At 47.5% G+C, this 18,363-nt stretch overlaps 1 protein-coding gene across 2 annotated transcripts in view; it reads left to right on the plus strand.

The window, feature by feature from the left end:
• The window catches only part of HDLBP (high density lipoprotein binding protein), a 39,185-nt gene that overhangs the window by 1,339 nt on the left and 19,483 nt on the right, over nucleotides 1-18,363 (plus strand). Inside the window, exons 1-3 of one of the 2 annotated variants that reach the window (XM_030455978.1) lie at nucleotides 12,155-12,237; nucleotides 16,865-16,932; nucleotides 17,436-17,548. In XM_030455978.1, coding sequence (XP_030311838.1) covers nucleotides 17,473-17,548 — 76 coding nt within the window. In that variant the 5' untranslated portion in view covers nucleotides 12,155-12,237; nucleotides 16,865-16,932; nucleotides 17,436-17,472. Of the gene's footprint in view, nucleotides 1-12,154; nucleotides 12,238-16,864; nucleotides 16,933-17,435; nucleotides 17,549-18,363 lie in introns of those variants that run through there. The other variant, XM_008500844.2, reaches the window with a different exon arrangement.

Consider the following 18,363-nt stretch of genomic DNA (forward strand, 5'->3'; position numbering starts at 1 on the left):
CTTTTCCTATACTGTTGCATAATGAGGGAGGAAGTTCTACACACAAATAAGGGCTCTACTGCTTCATTGCATGGCTTCTGTTTAGTAAGGCAAGGGAAGATGCTGCCTCAGTCGGTCCCCTTTTTTCCTGTTGTTGCTCTCCATATGCTGTGCACTTGTTTTAGGTTAGAACACAATTTCAACAGATAGTGTAATGGTTTTTTTTTCTTTGTTTTAGTCCCAAAAGTGGCGTTTCAGGTGGTGTTTCATAGGTGGATTGGCTATCCTCCTCTCTGGTATCGGAATACACATCAGAGGCAAGGCAAAAAAGGAAGCAGTCGTGTAATTTGTAGCTGTGTCTGCTAATCTCTATCTCCAACCCTCTGCCTGCCTAGGTTCTGCCTGAAAAATTGGAAAAAATTATAAAACTACTTCTTGCATGTTAAAAGATTGTTGTGCTAAAGGCTCTTGTGTTCCCTGCTTTTTCTTTGGTGTCACTTCTCTAGACTGGGATGGTCACAGAAGAGGTTGCCTGTTGATCTGTGATTGGAGCTTGATGTTCTCATAGCATAATGGTAACAATAGTAGCTGCTTTTTGGTGGGATAAGAGCAGTTGTTCTTACTCAAGTGGATAGTCTTTGTTTCCACTTTACTCTCAGATGCTGCTGAAAACACTGTGGTCTGTTAGAAGAAAGCTGTAGCTTTGGGTTTCATAGCTCTTTCCCAGTGTGAAGAGCCATCCCAGAAAAGCCAACCTGTGCAGCTCACATGTTTTCAAAGAAAATTGAGGTGTTTCAACAGTGACAGTGTTTTAGCTGATATATCCTCTCCCCTCTCCTATAGGAGCATGTTCAGCTGGTATGGATATACTTAAAATTCAGGTGAAAATCCAGGTGCTTCACGCAAGTCACTGCCAGTCAGATGGTTAGAGCAGTCAGCAGTGGTACCCAAGACCACTCCAGCGTGTTCAGAGGATGAAAAAGTTCACTCCCCATGACAGGAAGAGTATCCATGGGATTCTGTAGAGTATTGGATTTATCTGAAAATGTTTTTTAGTTTCCTTTTGGTTTTGGCTTTTAGGTTTGTTTAGGTTTTCTTTAAATCAAAGCCACTCAACAATGGTTCAACTTTTTGTATTGAGGAAGTCTACAGAAGGAAATCCTTAGGCCTATCCTGTGCAGAGATTATAAAATGAACCTTAAAGCAAAATAGGAAGACTGACAAGTGTCCTCATACCAGTTCTGAAACTGGTGAGCAGTAGAGACAAGGTCTGGAAACTGCCTTCACACTCTTCTTGCTGCCAGGAAGAAAAAAGCCACAGATCAGTTGGTCTGGTCCTTATGCACCCGAGCCTGGGCTGGCAGGACACTATAACCAGAAATACAAGCAGAGCCTCCTCTCTATAGCATTACTCTTGTGGAAATAGTGTTGCACTCTTGCCAAAGACCTTGCACTCCTGAAGAAGTTGCAACAGGGCTTTTTTAATTGGGCTGAGAAAGGCATCTTCACCCAGGGTGTAACGAGTCTAACTTGTCCAAGAGCACCCAGAGCCTGTAAAACTTTTGCAACACGGGTCTGTGCAATAATTAAGTAGGTATTATTTGTATTAGAATATGAAAACAGATGAAGAGATAGAAAAGTAAAACCCAGCTGCAGAATCTGAGCTGAGTTGCTCCTCCTAACTGCTCCAGTCTTGAAAGAAGAGAGCATTAGGTTGTGTCTGTGTAGCATGGTGGGGTTTGCTTATTCTATTTTGTGGGGTTTTGGTCTAGAAGCTATCCCAGCAGGGTCTGTGTTTGCAGGAGGCTGTGGTATTTATTGTGGGCTTGGAGACTGGAATGGATGGGAGGGTGCCTCTGGAGGGATTGTGGAGTGGCTCAGGAGATACTGGGAGCTGTCTCTGGACTCCAGGTGCTTATGCTGGGCTGGTAATAAGGCAAGAGTCCAGTCTCTTGAGTTCAGAGCTTGTTTCAAGAGCTCTTTGAGTTTTAGAGATTCCTAGTTTTGGAAGAATAATTTTGGATTACAGTGAGTATGGAATTCAGCATGTGACTTTATATTTAGCTGTCCTCTAGCTTTAAAAGAAGGTCTGTTTATGTCCTAAAAATCTGCTATTAAAATCATGTGATTTACGTTACCATCTTAAATGGAGAAGTCCTGTACACTTAATTCTAGTGACCTTTCTCCCCATCTCCTTTCTGTAAACTGATGTTGCTCCATAGCTCTCATGGTGTGATTTCAGTGGAAGAGAGTCAAGTTGAAAAAAAAAGATGTACCAATAAACAAGGAGGAAAAGCTCTAGCCAATCCTTTATCATATTTTACTTGTACAGAAGAAAATTTGTGTTTAAGGTTTTAATTTTCAGTAGGACAGGTAGTCAGGCTGTGATGAGTGCTTTGGGTTTATTTTCTTTCATAAGAAACTTAGGTATATTAAAGCCAAAGTAGTTCTTTTTTCCTTCATTTTCCCTTCATTTAGGTAGTCTTTGGTTTCTTTACCTGCACAGGCTCTGGTACTTCAGCAGCAGTCTCACAGAACACAAGTATCCTAGTTAGTAACTACCATAAAATACAGTAACTTTGAACTTGTTGGAAGACATTGCTTGTCTCTCATGACTGGTCCAGATTTGCTGAATCCTCCATCTGGCAGATCACTCAAGCCTTGCTAATATTTTGCAAATTATTATTAGATATATGAGAGGGTGATTAACATAGGTATATTAATACCTCTGCTAATTTCTTGACTTCAGCTGATTCAAAAAGCATTTGCTTTAACCTTGCTGTACTGTACTGCATTCCTGTCTTTTGGGGAGGGCTCAATGTTCAGCAAAGAATGAAGAGGCTGTGCCTTTCTGTAAGTGCCTGTCCAGAAGAAAGCCAGCTGGGTTTCTTAGTGCTATAAATGAAGCAAAATGTTGCTTTATTTAGAGAGGGGGAGAAAAACTTGGCAATGCTCTCACCTCAGTTGAAGTCTCCTTAATTGCAGTTATTGGTTTGAGGAGGAAACCTTGTGTCCTGATGGCAGGAGGCAGAGGTGGGAAGGGGCAGCAGGGCTGGAGCTGACTTTGGCTCCCTGTGGTGGGAGCTGGCTGTGTTGGGAGGCAGCCACAGCCATGGCACTGTGTCACTCTCTTGGGAGAAGCAGGGTTGGAGCAAGGAGCTGTGTCCAGATAGAGCCATAAAAGAGGCACTTGCAAAGCAGTAGGCAGAGGGGAAAAAACAAACAAACAAAAAACCCAACAAACCAACCAGAAAAACCCAGGAGAAACCTGAGAGAAGATGGACCACAAAAGGCTTGGTGTAGAGGAAATCATAATGAGTTTAACTTCAGTGGAAAAACAGCACTGGAAGAAGGGAGGGGATTGGTTCAGTAGCTGTAAGATGACGGGGAGTGATGATTCACAGGGAAAGTTTTGCCTTTGAGAGGATTGAATAGCACTGTGAAGTTGATGCAACTTTCCTGAAGTCAAGCTGTTGAATTTAATTGTAAACTAGATTTACTTGTTGATGCAAAATGCAAGTAGCACCAGATTCTCTTATACACAGCAGTGCAACTTCCAGCAAGAGTTCTTTTCCTTTTTAGTGAAGATTTTTCACTGATGAGAACCATTTAAGAAAAGTTTGTAGAGGGAGCTGATAGGTTTGCTTAGTGTTAAGGGAAGAAACCAAACACACAAACCTAAAATCAACAAGCAGAATTCCAGAATATCCAGACTTGCCTATAAATGTATGTCACAAATCAGGTTGGTTCTGGTAAAAGCATCCATGCACGTAGCTTGTGAGTACACCATACCTCTGACCTGCACAGGGAATATCTGTGACTGAAAATCTCTGGATCTGTGCTGATATCATGGCAATTAATATTCCTGTGGTGTAGCTATGCATTTAGCTACATCACAGCAACTAACTGGATCTTAAGGAGGAAAGTCTTGGACTGTTGCTGTGTTTTCATTACTATTCAGCTTGAAGGTGTCAGGACCCAGCCTTCTCCCTGTGGTACTGAACTGATAATGACTTGTTGGGGTCTCTGTCAATAAAAGTGTTGTCTGACTCATCAAGACTCTAGTTTTAAGAGGTTACTGGTATCCCATCTCAGTAAATATCACAAGGCAGGTATGGTGAGCTTTCATAAGCTAACCTCTGTTGTGTTTTTTCAAGGATAACTGGAGTAGTGTTCTTGCATCACTCAAGTGCCAGGCTTGTTTTAGAGTATTGGCATGTAGCATGGGCATCATGCTATCACTTTTCCCCTACTCCTGCTAGTTTTGGTAGCCTGTCATTTCAAAGGTTTTGCAATGAGTTGTTTGAAAAATCAGTAAAAGGTTGTTGTTGGTTTTGTTTGGTTTTTTTTTGCTAAGGAATGCTGAACACCTTGATGTCCATTGCTCAGTTTGGATGGTATCACCTGCAGTAATACCACTTGCTGGTTCTCTTCCTGTTGTTTCCATTTATCCCCGTGTTTCTGGCACTGAAAATTAAACTGGGTATTTCACAAAATAAACTGGATATTTGCCAAAGATGAGACAAAAAAAAAAAAAAGCATGCTTATGCCAGGCTGTGTGGCAGGAACAGGGACATCAGGCATGGGATGGATACATAGGTTGAGACAGGAAAAAGGAAGAGCCTGCAAGTCAGAGTTGATGCAGTGAAGAGGCAGGGACAGAGGCAAAGCCAGAGAAAGCTGGAGTGGGATGAGAGGCCAGGAGTGATCCTCAGGTGAGTAGCTGGGGGTGTCTGTGTCTCCCCAGTGGGCACTGGAGATGGTGTGGGCTTTCCTACCCCCCCTGCCCCTCTCAGAGGGCAGCAGGGCTCCACTTTCTGCAGAACAGTCCCTGGCTGTTGCACTGTAGAAAGCAAATTTGCTGTTATCTCTGTTCAAGTGATAAACCTGAGTGTGGACCTGTGTTGGAGCACTTGAAAGGAAAGCTGAGAACAGCAACAGAGCAGGCAGAGTTAGAGTATGGATGGGAATATATAATGTTTGGCCTTTTATTATTGCATATGCTTTTGTTTATAAAATTCTTCAGCGGTTGGTGTAGCCTGCTGGGATTTAGGACCATGGTTTTACAAGGACCCTTAATCTCAGGAGGATAGCAAATTGTAGATATGTGACTATTGTTTAAAAATAGAGCTGGTTAAGCAGCACTGAGGAAACTTGAAAATTCTACACTTAAAAGTAGTTTCATGAAATTAAAATACTGAGCTGCAGGCTCTGGTTGTGGCAGAGTTGTGGCTAATGTAAGAGCAAGCAGTGAGTATCTAGAAGTTCAGAAGTCCTTGGAAATTTAAGTTAACACCTATTTTATTTCAATACTCCTGTTGCTCAGGATTAACAAATCCAAAAGATCATAACATGTGGGTGGGGGACTGTACAGGGATCCAAGCAAAAAATATTGTACCTAAGGTGGCACATGTACCATTTAGTTGAGCCCAAAGATGAGTAGGGTGGGAATGGAAATGATTCAGTTAGGAAAAGAGGTTTTAAGTGTAAAATAATATTATTTGTAACAATTAGTGGAAACAGTTTTACTCCGAGTCCTTGCTCTTTCTCTGTCTCTCTCTCCTTTCACAGCAGGCTTAGTGTGGCCCTGCAGATTTGGAAGAGAAGACTGTCTGGTTTTTTCACTGTCAGTTTAGATCACCCTGATGTCATTCCAACACATGAAGAGCCTTTTGCTTGGCCTGGTAGAGATTAGGAATTAGTGCTTGTCTGTGGATACACTGAGCCCCTATTGCATGTGCTGTGAATAGGACAAAGGGAAGGTTGTACTTAAATAGCAAGGGTCCCATCATCACTTCTAAAAGTGGCACTTGGAGGCAGAATACTTTTTTTATCCTTCTCAGAGGAGCTGTTGCCAAACTGAACACTTTTTTTAGTTTTAGATTGTTACTTCCCCCCTCCAAACAAAGCACTCATCTCCCTGCAAGTTTAATGATTTTAGGCTTCTGAAGTTTTTCTTTGTCAGAGTAATTTTTCTGGGTTGTATTTTCAAACTGCTTATTGTAACTGAAAGGTTGAAATAAAAAAAAATAAATCTACAGAGCTAGAGAGTCCTGTGAAGCCATGTGACTTGGAGAACTGGAACTTGAAGGAAAACATACCAGAGCACATAGAAAGTTTATAAAAATGAAGCTCTGGCATTCTCATAAGTGTTTGTTATCCAATAAACATTGGTAACTGAGGCATCTTGAACAAGCTTTTAAGGAGCTGTGACCAGGCTTGTGTATTTTTTCTGTACAATACCTAGAATCAAAAACAGCTCATCCAGACTAAAAACCAAAACCAGACAAAAATGTCTGTTTACAGTTTCCATGATTAAGTTGCAAGTTATCCCCATGAAAAATGGCACTTGACAAGTGTCAGTTTGCAACTTTTAAATTTTTTTTCATTTTCTGTATATATTTACCTGGTTGAGTGGTTGTCATCTTTATAAACTGCCATAACTTGGTCCTGTAATTCTGCCCTGCAAAACATCAGCCTCAGAGTACATGCAGGAGGGTCTTGGGGAGTGTGGTTACATGTTCAAACTGAGGCAACAAGTCAGCTTTGGGTTTTCTAAAAATGACAGTGTAAAAAAAAGTTTAGGGCTTGCAAGTCCCTTACCTTTCTAAGCTATGTGATACGAGAGCTTCTGGCAACATCTCTTATTAAATAAATAAAAAAACCCTAAAAATTGCCATGTGTTCACTTTATATTGCAGTTGCAAGGAGGGACACTGAAAAGGTAAACAAAGGAACTCCAACCCAGTAGCCAAAAGAAGGTGAAGTGAAAGTTTTCTTCTGAAGAAGAGAGAGGAAATACTGCAAAACAAAGCAGCCACTATCTCTGCAATCCTCACTTCTTGGGTAACCATGATATTTATCTGCAGGTATCCAAGCAGGCCTTAGGAAGTAGCTCTCAGCTCAGCTGTGGGTGATCTTTCTTCTGCAGTGCATTTTGAACAGAGAACAGTGCTGAAAGCACCTGTGTATGATGAGCAGACAGTGTGGTGGTAAGTTAATCAAGTTCAGATCAGCATGAAGAGCCAAAATTGAAATCAAAGGTTCTGTGTGCAAGTAAGAACCTTTTCTCACTCTTAGGATAGTCAGGTATTGAAATAAGTTGCCTTATTGAAAAAAGTTTGTGTGCCTTTGAAGGCTTTCAAGACCTGGCCAAAGAAACCCCTGGACATTCTGATCTGACCCTCTGTGGAGCAGGAGGTTGGACTAGAGGCCCCAGAGACTCAGACCAACCTGTTTTGTTGTTGGGTCTCCTGAATTTCTGTGATTCCTTTCACTTCTGCTGTGCTCTTGCCACTTCCCAGACAATGTGTATTACTTCTGTTTTCATCTCATTCCAGTTTATCTATTCCATTTGGTCTTGGCAATATGAAATCCTAACTCCTTCTGGAAGCCAACTTTGTGTTAGTTAATCAGATTTCTCTTCTAGTTTCAGTGGAAGAACAGACTTCTGTCCTCTGTGGAGATTCCTTTTGCTTTGCTTTTGGATTTATTTTATTAAACTGTCCATTGACTGGCTTCCTTATCTCCAAAATGGTTGTGGGGTTTTTTTGTTGTTTGGTTTGGTTTTGTTGGGGTTTTTTGTGGGGTTTTTGTTGTTGTTGTCAGAGCACCTGGCATCCAAAGATCATAACATTCTGAGCAACCTGAAATGAAATAATGAGTCCACAGAGTAAATCAAGACTGCTGTGTTCACACAGCCAGGGCAACCAAGACAATTTCACAAGGCAGTTCACAAATCAGCAGCAAAACTGAGAGTTGATCTTGAGTCTCTTGACTGGCTTGTCTGTTTTAATCACTTAATGTAATTTGCTTACAGTGTACCCATGCAAAACATGCATCTCTGCCATTAATGAGTAGCTTTTCCTCTCTGCAGTCAGAGGGTTTAAAGCTACTTGTGTACACTGGAACTGTCAGCACCAGTAAGCTGCTTCTCATCTTCCTACCTGTTTTACTTGCCCCCTTTTTTACAGAGCAGCCTGTGATAGTCTAGGAATGGCAGTGTTTGTATTTTTTGCTAGCTGATGGTTGCATAATGTTATTGTCAGGGTGCCCAGGGAATAAATATATCTTCAAAACAACCATTTTGGCCTGAGAGGCCTGCTGAGATTAGTCACCTTCCTTCAGTGTCTGGTCAGCTCTTCTGCTTCTGCAAGGTAATTACCCTTAAACAATGTAGGTTTATCAGGAGACAGCCAATGCAAAAGTAATGTTGTGCTCCCTTGGGACCCCTTATTTATACCACTGAGGTCCTATGTGAGACAAACACACATGGTCTCACCTTCCTTCCACCTTTCCCTCCCTTATTCCCAATAAATGGTGACTAAATGGTTGGATTTGGGATTAGGGTACAGGCTCAGGCAGACTTTTCTCTTTCTACCAGCAGTTCTCTACTTGGGTACTTACCCTGGGCCTCTGAGGATGGTGGGCTGGCATTAAATACAGCTGAGGGGCAGAGTTTAGCCTACAGAATCATTTCTTCCTGGTACTGATGTGTGAGTGGGGAAGGGAACTGCCTGACTTGCATGTCCCTGGAAGTTCTCTTCCTCATGGCAGTCTGGTGTCAGAGTCATGGAGACATAAGCCAAATAAATTCAGTCATTTTTTATGATGAAACTTTTTTCCTTTTAGCAGAAGGATGAATATAATTTGACCCTTACTTTAATAAAGGTTTTCCTGGAGAAATAAAGAACGTTTTATTGGAAGATGGGCAAGCCATAGCAATAGCTTTAGAGTTGAGAAGTGTATCTTTCCTTGTTTGGCTGAGAACCCAAATACTCCTCTGCATCCTGGATGCTTTTCCACTTCTTTATCTACTGTGGTCCAAAGTATTCCCCTACCCCTTTTCTCTTCATGCCACACATTAGCTGAGTTACTTTAGGGGCAGTTATTCTGTAGTGTTTTCTGACTTCAATGTGTGAGGTAAGAACCCAAAGTTTAAAAAAAAAAAAAAGGTGCTTATTTGTACAGTTTTGGAAATCTGGAGTTACATTTAACAGGAAATAAAGTCACAGCACACTCTTTGGAGCATACTTGGGTTGCTTTCCAAATAAGGCTTGAAGTTTCTGGCAGGAAAAATAGGGATCTCTTATAACAGCAGAAAATAAGAACAGGCTAGAAGAAATCCTTTGTAAAATCCTAACTCAGTGAGGGTGAATGTGCCAAGTAAAGACCAACCTTCTTGTGGTCTTTGCTCCAGTAGTTCAAGGAGCTGAAATTTTACTTTCTCCTCCTCAAGAATCCTAGGGTGCTGTGATTGTGGAAAGCTTCTTAACTCATCAACCTTTGCTTTCACACTGGCAAATGTGTTCAGTGTTAGTTTTATCTCTGTGTGAGTTTCATATTTTTGCTGGTCCTATTTGTGTCCTCCCTCAGACTGGTGATAAGCCACCACTTAGATAAGCTATGGAAATTACAGATTGCCCAAGCCTTCACCTTTTCTGTTGCATGAACATTAGTGCTCTCTTTGCAAGCTTTTTTTTCAGTTGTTATCAGTCATAAAACCAGGGCCTGTTGTAATCCTGCCAAACCATGGGATGCTAGAGGGAAAGGAGGCAGGTTAGTCTTTGCTAAGGGGTTGGGTACCTCCTTTGTCTCTCCTTCCCTCAGCTACCAAAAATTCCTATGTCTGGCTTCTAGAGGTGTCATTTTACACACATCTCCACGATGAGCATTTTTTAAATTATTATTATTTAATATGAGATTGCCCTTGTGGGCAAGTAGAACAGGCACCAAGCAGGCCCTGCAGGCCTTGCTCTGCCCTATATTCCATTGCCTTATGGAAGAAGAGGGCTGGGGTGGGATGTGGATGTTCAGTGAATCAGTGCTGTGGTGGCAGGAGGAGCAGTAGGTTGAAATAGGCCTCCTAGCACCCTCTAAATTTGCTTTTTTCCAGGTGCAGCATGATTCTGTACTTACTGAATGAGGGAGGAAAGGTGAGCTCTCCTTCAGCAGAAATCACAGAGTGACATGCAGTGGATGTTTTAGGCCTTCCAGTGTCTTCTGGACCTGGCAGGCTTCACTCACACCAATTGCAGCTGCAAAGAGAGGGAGACAGAAACACATGGGAAAGATTTCCTCTCAACAGTCCTGGAGAGGGAACTGTGCTACAAGCCAGAAATCCATCATGTCCTAGCAACCCCAGTGGTTACAGCTTACATAGAGCAGGAGAGGGCTCTGTGGTTGTCCCATAGGTACAAGGTGGAAGGTCCCCACAGAGGGCCCCTGCTGAACCAGATAATGAGGTGGAGTTGAGGAAGAAGTAAGATGTTCCAGTGAGATGCTCTAGTGTGGGGATTGTGGTGCTCCTCTGGCTCCCCAGCACAGGGGATCATCAGGATACTCACCTGTGTCAGGGTTAATTGGATGCAGCAAAGTTAGAGCATTGAAAAGAGGCTGCTTGCTTTGCTCTGGGGAGGTAAACATGAGGGAGTGAAAGTTCCAGAAAAAGCATCATGCACTTTGGGTCAGAGTTTTAGGCTCTGGGTCCCACATTAGAACCCCCCCTGCTCTGCCCTCAGCTGCAGCCTGGAAGCAGAAGTGTCCAAAGTCTGGAGGTGATGGGGTTTGGCCAAGTCCCCAAAGCTCTGCTTTTGATTTTTGCCCCAGCCTGCTCGCCTGTGTCTTACAGGGTGCTGCTGGCATCCACAGCCCAGACTTTTTGTATCAGAGGAGCCTGAGCCAGCTCTTGGAGCATCTATGACGTGGCAGCAGTGGTGGCTGCTGCCTTTCTGTGCAGCAGTAACCTCACAGAGACCAAAAGATTTTTTGAGGAGAGGCCGGTACAGGGGGAGATGGATCATCACAGTGTCTGGGCAGGGTGTCAACTCTTCATGACTGTTCTCCTCCCTTTAACGTACTTACCAGTTTCACCCACAAGTGTATTTTTATTTCCAGGGATAAACTCAGTCAAAAAATTTAAGTGCTTTAATGATGTCCTCCCAGACCAGGATTAACAGAGGAACAATGGGAGAAATCTCTTGTTCAATAATAAGAATCATAATTTAAGGCTAAATACTAGCCATGTTTCCATAAATACAGTGAATGAATAGCTCCAAATATTTCTGCACGTAACCAAAAGCAGTTATTCCAAAGACCTCAGATTTATGCAGTCAGGGCTCCACAAAGCAGGTTCTTGAGTTTAGTTTGCCAGGATCTGGGAGAGCACAGGGTGTGAATGAGAAAACCAGTCAGTCACTGAGTGCAAGCAAGTTATGAATGATGAGGACAATCCAGTGTAGGAAAATGGGCAGAGACTGAGATAATGCAAATATCAGTACAAATTCCATATATTTTTACACTGATGTGACTTTCATTTTCCTCAGTTCCCTAAGGGTGCAATTCTATATAAAAATCTATAAAGATCTATATTGCACAAACCTTATTATCTTCCTTTGCTATAGAGAGGATGTTGATTGTTCTTGCTGGCTTGCTTTTCCCCTTCTTTGCTCCTCTCCACTTCCAGAGGAGAGACTAGAATATGGAGAGGGGCTTCTTTCTTCTGTGTGTGTGTGTGTGTGATGTTTTTTTAATCTCTTACCTTGCCCCATCTCCTGTCTGCAACTCCAGCATGGGGTAGCTGCTGCTTTGACGCAGACTGTGCAAGAGGAGGAACAACTTGGCCTTCAGGGGCTGGAGCCTCGGTCTCTTTCTCCACTTGTGGGACTGGGCACAAACCCCAGGCATTTGCTGCTCCCCGGTGCCAATTTAAGACTGTTGAGCCGCTCCCACTCACTAACCCTTTGTGAAACCGGCAGTTCTCAGCTCTTGGGAGCTGAACTGTCTCCCGGAGCAGCGGGGCAGCCGGTGCTAGGGAGAGGCAGCCGGGTGGGCTCTGTCCTGCAGCAGCTCCAGCAGTGCCTCCGGGCTCGGAGGGGCCGCGCTTCCTGCGCCCCGAGGCGTTGTTTAGGGGCAGGCGGCCGGGGGTTTCCCGCGGGTGTCAGCCCGGGGCGAGGAGCCGGTGGCGGCTCGGTGCCCGGGGCGCAGGGTGCAGGTGGCAGCCAGCGCGGCTTTCCTCCCTCGCTTAGAGCCCCGGGGTGGCAGGAGCGGGGCTGCCGGGCCGTGGCGGCGGGGCGCCCCCGGCGGTGCGGGGCACGCGTGGCGGGCCGGCCGGCCCCGCCGGGAAGGGGCATGTCCCGCTGACGTGTGGGCCGGGGATTGGCAGCGGCCCGGCCTATATAGGCGGTGGGGCGGGCGCCTCGCCGCTCTCCCAGGAGCGCTCCGGTTCTCCAGCAGGGCGGGCGAGCGGGCACCGGCCGGAGTGAGTCACGGGGGCGGGGGGCGGCTCCTCCGCCGCGACGCCGACTGTGGAGGCTTGGAGGGGGGGGTGGGGGCGGTGAGGACTGGGGGGGGGGGGGGGGGCGGCCCGGTCCGGTTCGGTCTTGCTTCTTTCCTCCTGGGCACCGACGTGTCGGCGCCGCCGGGAAACTCCGGGCCAAGTTCCCGCCGGTCGGGCAAAGTCCGTCGGGGGCTGCTCGGGAAAGGGGGCACTCGGGGCAGCCGGCGGTGGGAAGGAGGGGTTCCGGCCCCGCCGGCTCGGCCTCCACCGGTGCCCGGCTGTGCCGGCCGGCGGCAGCTGTCGGGTAGCGCCGGCATGCGGCGCCGTGCAGGGCCTGGGCTGATGGGGACGCTGGGCCCCGCCGGTGTGTGGGGAGGGGGCGGCCCGGGCCGGGGTGCGGCACTGTCCCCCCTCGCCAGAAGGAGGGAGAGCGTCGGGGCGACTCCACGTCGAGCCCGGCGGCCGCAGAGCTTGCCCCTGGTAGGAGCCAAAGCAGCCTTTGGTAGGCGTTCGTCCGGCGGTGGGATCAGCCCGCGGAGCGGCGGCAGCGGGCGGCCCTCCCCCGGGTGGCGGGATTCGCGCCGTTCCGCTCTCGTCGTGACTTAGAGGGACGAGTGCCCCGACCCCGCTCCCCGGGCCACCGGCGGGGGCGGCCAGGCACCGGGGAGGTGCTGATGCCGGGCTAGGAGCAGGCCGTGCCCGCCCAGCCCCGCGCCCGCCTCGCTGCCGCCAGCGGAGGCTTTCGAGCGTCCGCGGAGCCGTGCTCGGTGGCTGTCACCGGGCCCCCCGCTGTGGCACCTCATCCCCGCTTGCGTGACAAGGCCGCCCCCGGCCTTGCCTCACGGAGGGCAGCGCCGAGCTGGGGTCGGGGCTGCCGCTGCCCCGCCCACCCCCACCGTGCCGCCGGCCCCGTTCCCGCACGGACGCTACGTTCGTTCGGGTGAGCCCCTCACCGCCGCTCCCCGCCCGCTCGGCCCGGCACGGGGGGCGCGGGTGACAGCGGGGACCCGCCGGTCCCTTTAAGGGCGCCGCCCCGCCCCGCCGCCCCGCCCCCGGTGCCGGCAGTGCTGAGGTGGCGCTGGCGGCGCCGCCCGTCCTGGCCTGGGCCGCGGGGCCCTGCGGCTTCCCCGCCTGGGCCTGCCTTGGCCGGGAGTCTGGAGGGGAAGCGTAGGATCAGCTCTCCGCCTGGCCCCGCCGGACTGCCCGCTTCCGCGCTGCCCGCGCCGGTGTCCGGCGGGAGATGAGCATCGCGGTGGAGGAACGAACAGCCCCGGGTGGGCTCCGGGGCAGTCTGACCCACGCGGTCCTGCTTCCCGAGGCCGGGAGGAAGGGCTGAGGGAGCTGGGGGTTGTTTAGGCTGGAGAAGAGGAGGCTCAGGGGAGACCTCATCACTCTCTACAACTCCCTGAAAGGAGGTTGGAGCCAGGGGGGGGTTGGTCTCTTTTCCCAGGCAACTCTCAGCAAGACAAGAGGGCAGGGTCTCAAGTTGTGCCAGGGGAGGTTTAGGTTGGACATTAGATAGAATTTCTTTCTGGAGAGGGTGATCAGGCATTGGAATGGGCTGCCCAGGGAATTAGTGGATTCTCCGTGTCTGGAGATATTTCCAAAGAGCCTGGATGTGGCACTGAGTGCCATGGGCTGGGAACCAGTGGGGGAATGGATCAAGGGTTGGATTTGATGATCCCAGAGCTCCTTTCCAACCCAAATGATTCTGTGAGCCCCTCGGTGCGTGGTTCTGGAAGCCCTTCCTCAGCCTTGGTGAGAAGCATGGCCGGGTCCTGCCCTGCTCAGGGCTCTCCAGGAGGACGTGGCCAGGTGCACGTTGTCCTTGGCTGGGCAGGCACAGGGCATCTCCTGTCCAAGGGCAGGACATGACGTGGTGAAGGTGGCAGGTCTTGGGGTCAGTGGACTTGTAGATACATAGAAGGGTTGGGTCAGGTCTAAGTCTGGCTGTCTTGTGTTCTCTGATGGACTACCTAGGGAATCAGAGCAAAGTGAAGACACTTCATGGCTGTCCCTGTGTGATTCCCCCCAAAACCATGGGGCTGGGGCCTGGGTCTGGCAGCCAGTAGGATTTCAGAAGGCAGGAATGTTCCTGTATGACCACTCGCCTACCAAGAGATCACCTTGCCCTGAGTGAACATCTGACAGAAGACTGTTGCTGACACAGTCAGGCCCAGCCCTGTTGCTACGTGCCATCCTAGCTGCAACTGGTTTTTCTTCACTTTGATTAATAAAAAGCTGATATTTTCATTAAATATGGTTTTAAAAATATGTAAATTCTGTTTCTGTCCCCAAGTCCTGATTTGTACTGGCACTGTAACTTATGACTTTGCTTTTGTTTCTCTTCATACAAATGTTTCCCGTGTGGTTAGGTCTGGCCCTTGCTGGAGGTTATTTTTAGGATGATTTTGTTCTCTTCATTTTAAGTGTGTTGTAGACTTCTTAAACTTCTTTTGGCACACAAAGCCAGCTCTACAGACAGTGGAAAGTGAGGCAGTTTAAAAACCTGTTGACACAGTCAGGCAGATGCTAGCATAACATATCTGTAACCTTAGCTTGAAGACCTAAAGTGGAAGTCAAGGGGTTGGAGGCTCCAAATACAATATCTGAGCTGCTGGTTTTGGTGTTACATTTAAAATACCAATGGCTGCGTCTGATTTTTGGCCAGAGATGAATCCCTGAGGTCTACAGTATTCTAGATGTTTAGGGTTGCTGGAGACGAAAAGTTTTTGTTTCTAGCTTGCTGTCTGGGTGTCGAAGCAGAAATTCAGGCGTGGAAATGCTGCCCTGAGGTTTCTCTTTGAACCTCTGAGCCTTCTCTGAGATGGTGGCTGCAAGGAAGAGCTCTGCAGCTGTTGTGGACACAGTGAAACCAGCAGCTGTGCCTTGAGGTCATGGCTCATCAGTAGGTACTATATTGGGTGTCGTTCACTGACTTCTCATCTTTACCCTCCTCTAAGGAGCAGAGCACATGCAAGATGAGCCAGGTGGTGCTTTCCTGGGAAATGAAAGTTGTGAGCACATCCATGCTGTCAGCAAGGCTCTGGCCAGACCTTGGCAGCTGCTTGTGATGTCTAGGATGCTTCTTGCTCCTGCCCTTGTTCCTGTTTGCAGCTTCCCATGCTGGTGATACCCTCAGTGCAAACCCAACAGGTTGGAGGAGCCAACAGCCAAGGCTCCAAGCCTTGCCACAGCACTCTGGGCCAGCTGCCATACTGCTAACACGTTTTCCTTGGTTCTGTGGCAGCTGAGTCCTGCAGTCATGCACCATGGACACGTAACCAAGTGTTACACCACGGCGTAAACATGGACAGGGAGGAGGACTTGGGTATTTCTGTCAGATTAGGTTACTAGCCAGCTTTTTGCATGCTCTGCAGCAGCTATGTTTCAAACAGCACAGCTGTCTGCCTGTCCTGGTAGCTTGTAACAGGATTTATAGCAATATCAGCTCTATTGCTCTGTCTGTGCACAGGTGTTGCCCTGTTGAAGGCACGCTGGAGTAGCAGGGGATGCTCTCTGGCAGTCACTGAGGGGCAGACCAGGCCTGTGTGGCTTCCCTGTTCTTCCCTCTCTTTGTTCCACCTCTGTTACCTTCTCTTACTGTGTCTCAACATAAGTGTGATGCAAGACACCACAGCAGCAATGCTGGGGTTTCAGGAGGTCAGAAGTTGAAAGTCTCAGTTTATTGAAAAGTGCCCAGGTGTGCTCATAAGAAGGTTGAGCAGCATGGCAAGGTCTGTGTGGGAGAGAGACCTCTAGTCCCATGAGCATTTGGAGGCACTGGATTTTAGAAGGCTGCAGACCCTGCAAGTGCATTCATAGCTGGTGGGGGAGCTCTGTGGGGTGGGGAATTGCTGTGCATCTGGCAGAGTGTGTCCTGTACCAGCTTTAGATTTTTCCTTATATTCCGAAGCACTTTTTGAGTAAATCCAAATACAGGAGCTATAAAGCTCCCAACAATGTATTTTTTTTCCTGGTTTCATCTTTTGTACACTTTTAAAATAGTCATACAAACCAGTGTGGGGTTTGTTCTTCCTACTTGTAGCCTTAGGCCTTGAGACAGAGATTCAGTGCCTGCTGCATGAGCTTATTGAAATGAAAAAATAAGTGTGGATAGCCCTCAGTGTTTGCCTTAGTTTGTGAGGATGTCTGTGTTGATTCACCCAAACTCCACTAAACTGCATTCCTCACTTGTGACTGATGGCAGCCTTGTTGGCAGGTTGTCAGGTTGTTAGTCCCCTCTGACTAGCTTGCAACCCTGAAATTTCATGTCTGTCTTGCACATCTGCTACTAATTGACTATTTTTGCCTGATCCTGGATGGCTGCTCTTGTAGCCAGCGTGATGAAAGAGTAGCTACTCCAGGCTTTCTCCTGTGAGGTTTAAGCAGGTAGTGGTGTTGCCTGTAGCACCAGTAAGAACGTGACAGGTAAAGTATGGCAAGATGTGACTCAGTGCAAGAACATTTTGGACAGGGTGCAAGTCTGAAGCATAGTATAGGTGGTGCTCTTTTGAAAGGTACCTTAACGGGGGTGTGATGTTTTCCTGTTGTCTTGGAACAGTGGTGTAATATAATTTTTTTCTTTTTTTTTTTTTTTTCTATAAAGCAAAAGCTGGCAGGCTGACAAACGGGCAGCTTACAGGACGGACTCTCTGGCTACTGACCATTTAGCTGGTGAGTTCTTCTTTTTGGGAAAACCAAACATCTTGGTGAACTTGCTTATCAGAGTATAACCCTAAGTCAGTGGGAGTTCAAGCACCTTAATAAGTCTTTTTCAGGAAGAGGCAGCATCTTGGGCCCTTTTTTGTTTTGTTTTTTTTTTTTTCTCCAGGATTACACAATGATCTTGGACCTTAGGATACTCATTTAAAAATTGCACACCATTAATAATTAATATATTAATTAGAGTATGCTTTAACAACTTCTAGTGTCCCCCTTTCCAGTGACCTTCTTAGGTTGCACATCCTCTGCTGCCTTAATGAGGAGCTCTGGTTTTGGTGAGGAAATATTTCCTCTTGAGTTCATTTCTGACTCAGCAACTGGGCAGCTGCTCGGTGCTTTTCTAGAGGCTGTCTATAATATAAAGAGCTCACTAACACATAGTTTTATCTTCCTGGAGTAACTCCTGAGCACCTTGAATGGAGTCAGTAACAGTGTTGCTGGTTGTGTGTCTCCAGTGGCATACCCGGACTGTGTGTGGGTGGGAAGTCGACAATGAGCTCCGTGGCAGTGTTGACCCAGGAGAGCTTCGCTGAACACCGCAGCGGCCTGGCTCAGCAGCAGGTGAAAGGTGAGAAAACACAGCTCAGTTCTGCACACAGACAGGGTTCCTCAGCCCTCACCCAAGCTCCGTGTGTCTGGTTCCCCACAAGCATGCAACCAATGCATTCTTCATCCCCAGACTGGTGGCCTGCCAAACTCTGGCTTCCTGCTATCAGCAGCACAAGCGGTGATGCTGCGGTGTTCAGGACCAGGAGGAGACAAGCCTCAGATCTTCATAGAGACATGGGACAGGGCATTGGGCTACAAGGGAACCCCATGGGATCAGTGTGCCGGGCTTTTCTTCCCTCCTTTGCTCAGCCAGGTGCTGGAGAAATTCAGAATAACTATTAACTGACTCACTGGTGGGTTTCAGCACCCATCCGCCAGCCGTGAGCTGGACCACTTGGCTTAGCCAAGTGCATAATTGAGTCAAATGTAAGGTACAGGCTTTCCCTGGACTCTGCCCTAATTATAGCACTTCTCCTGGGTGTATGTTTGTCTTATCCCCTTCTGACCTGTTTCAGTTCTTGCTGCTCAGCGTCCTCTCCCCTAATTAAGCCCCTCTTGACAGTGTTGGCAGTAACGTGCCGTTAGCAACCCTTCATGTACATGTTCAGTTCTACACCCATAGTGTCAGCTCAGAAAGTCTGTGCATGGCATCTCCTGCAGTCTGTGCTGTGTGGCACTTGGTTCTGTTCCAGACTTGGCTGCTCCACAAACACAACTGTAATAGGATTAATAGTAGTGCACAAGTCATTTGCTCTCCCTTGTGCCTAAATACAATTGCACTGTCTGTGAATAGGGGCATTTCTGCAAGGACAGCATCTCATTTAGACTGTTGGG

Source organism: Calypte anna, chromosome 9 (assembly GCF_003957555.1).
Source record: "Calypte anna isolate BGI_N300 chromosome 9, bCalAnn1_v1.p, whole genome shotgun sequence".
Classification (NCBI taxonomy): Eukaryota; Metazoa; Chordata; class Aves; order Apodiformes; family Trochilidae; genus Calypte; species Calypte anna.